At 40.5% G+C, this 7,460-nt stretch overlaps 1 protein-coding gene across 7 annotated transcripts in view; it reads left to right on the top strand.

Annotated features, from left to right (window-relative positions):
- The first annotated feature begins 493 nt into the window (after positions 1–493).
- The window catches only part of LOC128913098 (NEDD4-binding protein 2-like 2), a 46,218-nt gene continuing 39,251 nt past the window's right edge, over positions 494–7,460 (top strand). For 3 of the 7 annotated variants that reach the window (XM_054210144.1, XM_054210167.1, XM_054210160.1), the window contains exons 1-2: positions 497–657; positions 3,123–4,600. In XM_054210144.1, coding sequence (XP_054066119.1) covers positions 3,123–4,600 — 1,478 coding nt within the window. In that variant the 5' untranslated portion in view covers positions 497–657. The other 4 variants (XM_054210176.1, XM_054210150.1, XM_054210192.1 and 1 more) reach the window with 4 other exon arrangements.

Raw genomic sequence — 7,460 nt, 5'->3', positions numbered from 1 at the left:
CATGCAGATGTGGTGCTGAGGGACATGATTTAGTGGTGGACTTGGCAATGCTAGGTTACTGGTTGGACTTGATGATCTTGAAGGTCTCTTCCAACCATAACCATTCTATGCTTCTCTGAGTTTACTGCAGTACTGCTGGCAGCTGGGAAACATCGGAGAGGGCCTCTGCCCCCACCGGACAGACTGCACACACCCAAACACCTCCCCGCCCGCTGAGAGTACCCCAAAGAGCGTTTAAAATAGCCTAAACCTCCCCTCCCCCCGTTGCCTTCGAATACTTTCCTCCGGGGGGGGGGGGCGGGTCTGCGGAGGGCAACCCGCCCCTCACAGCCCGGCCCTGCCCTGCCCTGCCCTGCCCGACCCCGCCGAGCCCAGCGCGCGCGCCCGTCGTGGCCTACCCGCAACGTCCCCTTCCCGCGCCCCGCGTCCGCGCGCTCAGTGACGCCCCTTCCCCCGGAGGGGGATGCTGGGAGCTGTAGTCCGAGGCCGAGGCGGGCGGAACTACAAGTCCCAAAACGGGCCGGGGGTTGCGGGGATGAAGGGGTAGTGGGAGGCGGCGCCATTTTGAGGGCGAGAGGTCGGCAGAGTCTCCCCCCGCCGCCGGCTGGGAGGGCGCTGCTCGCCGAAGCGGCGGGAGTCGGGCGGCTCTGCCTTGAGGTTGGTTTCTTCGTCCGCATGCGGCTGCGGCCGGGGAGGCGCTTCTCCGTACTGGCGTGTGGCAAAGCGGGGCTTGGCCGAGTGCTCGGGCCGCCGCGGGCGGGCGGCGGTGTTGGCGCATGGGTGCCGGCAGCTGCGCTTGTGGGAGATCGGCGCCAGGCTGAGGGAAGCGTGTGTGTGGCGGGGAGCAGGGTGCCTTACCCTGTGGGGGGAGCGGCTGACACACCTACCGGGAGTCAGGGCAGGCGGCTCCCGGCAGCCGCGCCTTCGCCTCAGCGCCTGCTGCCTCCGGCTCTGCTGTGCGGCCTGCCTGTGTGGGGGACGCTGGCCTACGTGCTTTGTCTCCTCTGAACCAAGAAAGAGGTGGTCGCACAGACAAAACCAATCAGTTTCCCCTATCTGTAAGTTCTGCCACATATGCCTTCTTTTTTCATATGGAAATTTATTGTGCAGGTGGTGCTTAAGGCTGTGAGTTACTTGTTTGAGTTTTCTGGATGTTTGGCTGCTTAGTTAAAGTGGTAATTTAGTGTTGCAAGCACCAGCCTGGTGAATGATGTATGCCAGTTCAGGTTCAATGCTTACAACCAGTTCTTTACAGAAATATGACAGACCTATGCCTGTCCCATTAAAGAGGCAAGACTGTCTCATAGATTGTGCGTTCTCAGTACATACTTGCTCTGTCTTCCCCAAGAATGCTGGTGGAGATGCTTTCTCATGTAACTTCACTGTCCCAAAGGATAATCAGAGCAAGTGTGTTAAAGATAATCAAGAAAGGATGTTCCTATCTGGGACAGTAACAGAGCAGCATTCTCCATCGTTAGAGAGATAGCTGTGCAGCAAGTATGCACATGCCCTGTTTTTACATATCAGAACATGGACTCTGCTTAAACACCATACCAGAAGATAGATGCGGACATAGAAACTAATAAAGCAACTTTTTTATTCCAACCCTGGTTTTGAGTGAAGCTAGAGTAACATTTTTGGATAGATGGGGGATAGAGTCCCCAGTTCATTTGACGTCACTCTCGCTTTCTAATTTACAAAAAAGAGGAACAGAGGAGTTGGAGGTATGCCTAAAATGTGTATATCTTGAGGAGAGACCATAGTACCCACAATGTTGTTCCACCAGCTCTGCGGAAGAGGGGTAGTTCCATGGCCATGTTTTTCCCTCTTCTGATATTAGTGCTGCCTTCCAAGTAGTAAAGTCAAGTGTAAACAGTAAAGTCTCCTTGGTTTAGACATTTGGAGACGGAGGATGGCAGAATTCTCTTCCTTTGGGAAGTAGGTGAGAAAGTGCCTGGAGTAACACCTTGTTAGTTTTGCAAGTGAATGTGAGATGATAAAGGTTACTTACAAATCTTCCTTTAATGCTACCTACAGACCCTTTCTAGGTAGAGAAACAAAACTTCATTTTTTGTCCAGAATGAGGTATATGTGACACTTATTAATATTTACTCGCAGAAACTTGAAATGTTCACAGAAAGCAGTAGAATAAACCCTCTAGTAGGAAAAATTCTTTCTTTCTTGTTTGGTACTGCATTGGGGTTTTTTTTTGGGGGGGATTTGCTGAATAAACTACTTGGCACTTGATTTATAATAAAATGACTATTGTTTTTTATTGCATTCTATCTAGACTTCAGGAATACAAAGGAAAATCCACGTAATTCTAACCAATATATGGGTAATGGCATAACTGCATGTTGTGGTGGTCAGTGCCATCTTGCTTTGTTTTTAATTGCTCTCATGTCTCTGAATATTTCTGGAACCTATTGACGCATTCTTAAATTGCAGTCTGTTTGGGGCAGGGATTGCTTTTTTTGTGCTTGTTTTTAGAAAACATGCAACCAAGTGGTCTTGGTCCCTGACAAAGGTCTTTAGTTGTTCCAAAACCAAAAATGTAATAACAGATTGCAGATTTAAGTCTTATTTGACTAATACCAAATTATAAATGCCATCCAGCATCTATTTGATTGGTGTTAAATGAATTAGTTGAGTTCAGTTTGTGTCACAGAAAATAATCCTTGTCGTTGAAGTATTTGCGTTTTTGTTGGTTGTATTAGTGATGTCAGGCATCAGTTTGTGCATTGGAAATTGGCACATGTTTATGCTGTAAAAGAGATTTATAACACTCGTCAAAATAGCATAGGTCAATAGAGAACAGAGGTTGTTGATGTAATTAATTTTCAAATATTCACGTTTTAAAAGAGTGATTTGTAAATTATTTAAGATGTGTCATAAAATGTGACTGCTAGACTGCTACAGCACTAATGTATTGCTTTGCTGAAGATGTGCAATAATGGTGCAATTTTATTTAAACAAGACTTCCAGTAGGTGATGTCTGCTTTTCATCTGATTGAGTACATCTTAGTTGTGACCATGGAAGGTCTGAGGATGCGTATCATAGGCCTGAATAACTTCTGCTTTTCAAAAATGTACATGCTGATAATGTATTATTTTTTTCTAAGATGCTTCATGCTGAAAATAGAGTAAGACTCTTGGAGCATCAGGATGAAATCACAGTTGAACCATGTTCTAAAAAAATGAAGTCAACAGAAGGGGCTTACAAGAAACTCTCTGATGATGATAACCAAGGTATTCAAGGGGAAGCGTATGCTAAGAGAACATCAAACTATTTGATACCAGTGTATGCCTTGGATAACCAAATGCAACATGAAATGCAGAAGCAAGAGAAAATACATACTGGTGTTTTGGGAACTGAAGCACCAGATGAAGTGCCCCCTGACAATAACGTAGTGCTTAGTCAGCCAGTTGATTCAGAAACTGTGCAGAATGTAAATCCTCCATTTGCATCAATAAATGACACTAAAATTGAAGAAAAGAAAGGCCCTTTTATTACAAATACTGCTGGTGAAGATAATATTAGGAATATCTGCACATCATTCTCAGTAAATAGAAATGCGTCAGATGAAGAGTTTTTTACAAGCAAAGAATTTATCGGACCAATTTACAAGCCTGGCGAAAGCAACAAACATGACAAATCTGGGAGTTGTGATGAAGGTGGAAGCAGTGGGGGAGATGAGAATGAATTGCATGTAAACAGAGCTAAAAGAAAGGAGGCAAAGAAGTTTCAGGCTATTTCTTCTGCTGTACCAGAAATAGATGATGAACTTGACCAGTTCTATAAAGAAATTCACCAGCTGGAAAGTGAAAATTTAGATACTACTTTTCAGGAAAAAGAAACTGAAACTTCTCAGGAACAATATTCTCCATATAACTGTTGTCAAACCTCACAAGAGGATTATCAAAGTGTATTGTTGGGCAGCCCGCAACCCTCATTTTACGAGAATGGACAGTGTTTATTTGGGGAACATATCAGTGAGAAAACAAGCAATGACCAGCAGTTTGTTGTGGAAGCAAGTGGCTGGAAAACTGAAAATACCTGTACGGGACAAGTAGATTCTAAGTATTGGAACTACTCAGTGCCTGAATTGAGACCTGCTTGGCAGTCAACAGAGTCCTTCGTAGTACCTCAGGGACCTCTTGCTCCTAGATTCAACCATCAATCACATTTTCAGATACTTAATTCCCCACCACAAAACACAGATTCTCTCCCTTCTCACAGTAGTGAACTTCCTTACAAAAATTATCATGGTTACCATGGAAATACTGATTTCAACAGTCATGGTCCATTGCTTGATCAAAATACCGACTGTACTGGTCATACTGATTTTCATACTACTCAGGTCTTCAGAAATGGAAATAATGACCAGAACGGACTCCAAAATAATGACCAGAACGGACTTCAAAATAATGGTTTCTGTGAAACCAGACAAGAGTGTTGGAAGGATCCAAAAGCTGACAATACAGAAGGAATGCACAGGTTTTCTCACTTGCAGTTACCTGAAGAAAGATTCACTTGTTCACAGAAATGGCTCCTAATCTTAAGAGGCCTACCTGGTTCAGGGAAATCAACACTTTCTCGGTAAGTAAAGACTTAAAGCTTGAGAAGCTTATTCAAATAAAATTTTTTAAGAATTAAAAATATATGTATCTGTAAGCACTTGGCAAACTTTAGTATTTGTACAGTAGGCTATTAAAATGCAGTAATTTTTAGTTAATGAGTACAAATGACAGTAAATATTAAAAACATTCACTTGGGGTTTTTTGTCTCCTTTAGACTTTTGATGAACAGGAGCTGTTTTGTGTTCTCTATCCATTAAACTGCATAGCCTTTTATTCTGAAATTTTCAGGTATACTGGTATGTGATGTTCTGCCTCTTTTTTTTTTTTTTATTCTTAAGTTCCTTAATTTAAAAAAAATCTTCTGTCAAATCTAACAGTAGTAATTTGACTGAACCAGAAGTACTTTTTTATGCCCATGCAAAAGTCTTCAAAGACCATAAGAATTTTACTACTTTGAAAATACTTAATTTGTTTTCAGTGTGTTGATGAAACTAAGTATAATCTCACTCTTTTTTTTTTTTTTTCATACTATGGTTTGCCAACTTCTCTGTTTATTTGTGAACAGCACACAAGAAAAGTATTATTTTCCCTTAAAAATATACTTGTTGAAGTCTGCCAGGGTTAAAAGCAGGTACCACCTCCAACTTGGATTTTCACTTTTTTTTTTTTTTAGCCTAGTTTAAAAAGCACAGAAATTGACGTAGAGCACAGGCACTATTTGTATTAAGTGAAAATAAGGTTTCTCTTGCATAGAAAAAAAAAAAAGGTTACTATATCAGTACTTAACTGATTGAGCTTCATCCAGAAACTGTACATCACTTCTCTGGTTATCTTCCGTTCTATGCTAAGAGTCTATTAGATAGATACAGTGATCATGTTCTTCCTTGTCTTACGCATAAAGGAGTAACCTTCCTGTTTGGTTTTTTTCTTCTGAAAGTTAGGAGACCATATAATAGAAAAAATACCTATTAGAAATGTCTAGCTTATGTATTTGTATAATTTTAACAATAACATTTTCTGGTTACTGAGTGCTTTTGCAAGCATACATTTCTGAAGCTACATGAGCCTGTGTGGGTATTATGGCAATAATTCCTTTAATATATGAAAGCAACATAAAAAATTGGAAAAAAAATAACTGTGGGAAAAATGCTGCCTCAGTGCAGGAATTGGACAGTACTTAATGAAGATATCTAGCAGAATAGAATATTTTGTTTTCCATGTTTTGTGTGCTGAATTGTCTTTTGAGTCTTTCTCCAAATATTTTATTCATATTATCTGAGAGATTCTAAATATCTTCAGGTTTTTATGAACACATATTCTTGCTTTTTTGCTAGTGAGATCAATTACTAATTTCATTCAACAGATGGGAAAGTGAGTACTATGAGATCAACGTCAAGAATAGTCACCAAATTTGGATGCAGAATTTGAACTGTGTGGGACTTATTTTTCAGTGTATTCAATTATGTGCAGTTTCATATGTTCGAAGTTTGGCTGCAATTGTTGATTCCCATAAAATCATGTCTCAGGTACCTGGGGGGGGGAAGGGAAGGGGAACGAACCATGAATTAATGTCTGCCTATGAGGAAAATATATATATTATTAACTAAGTCTTATTCTTAATAAAGTTGACTATATTTGTATGTATGTAACATCATAGACTTCTGCAGTGTAGACTAGGACAGTAAATGCAGTCTTCTGATGTCATGTTAGTACCCAAAGGTATCTTTGCAAGCTTCACCTCTTTAGCTCCTGCAGACAAGCCTCTACCACTTTTGGTAGCAAAATGACTGTGTAGGAACAGCAGAAACTTGACATCATCCATGTGGATCAGTGCTAGAAGGGAATGAGATGCATCTTGCAAGTGGGTTTCTCAAGTATGAAATGACAGCAGAGCAGCAGTGAGACTCAGGAATCTTGAATTCCTATTTGTGTTTTGTGCAAAGTGAGGGTTTGTAAGTACAGACACTTCCTCCTGCTCCCAAACTTGACCCGTATCTGTCCCAAATCTTCCACTGAAGTCTGTGGGTTTAGGTAGTAATGATACTTTCTTTGCATAGATGTGCTTTTTGTTGTTTCTGTTTCCTAATTCATGAGCCTGGGATAAATTTTATTTCCAAATACTTGTTAGAAGTATGTGAATTATTACATATGACGTCAACAAGTATGTTTGTGTTTTAAATTTTACAAGTTTAAATACTACAAAATCTGAAGGAGGTAATTGTCAGGCTTTTAAATGTTTTATTTTATGTCTTCATTTCACAATTTAGAAACAGGCTATGATCATTGCTGTAATAATTGAAGTTTCAGTTCAGAAACTCATTACGTTGTGATAGCTTGTGTGTTGTGTATAAGGTAAGGGTTTTGTTACTCTGGCCTCTTTGGTGGTAACTTTGCCTTCCCAAATTCTGTAGTTTTAGGATTATTCTTGCAAACGTAGTTTGCTATATGAAATCCGTACGGCATAAGAAGTCTGTATGGGTATCAGTTACATAGGTTCATAAATAAATTGTGGTGTATTCTGAACTTCAAGGAATAATAACAAAATATTTCAAGAGTAAACTTTTGTTGATGGGTTTGCGAGATTCCTGACCCCTTGTCGTTGTATTTCTTTATTGCTACAACTAATGATGCTTGGAAGATCAACAGAAGAATTTGACTAAGTGAATTATTCTCCAGAACACTCGCAAACAGTCAGTTCCTAGAAATAAAAATAAAAATAAAAATGAATGCCCCATTAGTCCCATTAGTGTGGATTCATCAGTTCATATATATTCCTACAGAAACCTGACGGCCAGGAGCTGTAGGGATGTGTCTACCTACTCATCTAGTAGAAGAATACCAGTTATTATTTGCTGTCTCTTTTATTAAGGCAGATATTC

This window comes from Rissa tridactyla, chromosome 1 (assembly GCF_028500815.1).
Source record: "Rissa tridactyla isolate bRisTri1 chromosome 1, bRisTri1.patW.cur.20221130, whole genome shotgun sequence".
In the NCBI taxonomy this organism is placed as follows: Eukaryota; Metazoa; Chordata; class Aves; order Charadriiformes; family Laridae; genus Rissa; species Rissa tridactyla.
This window is presented reverse-complemented; position numbering and strand designations above follow the sequence as displayed.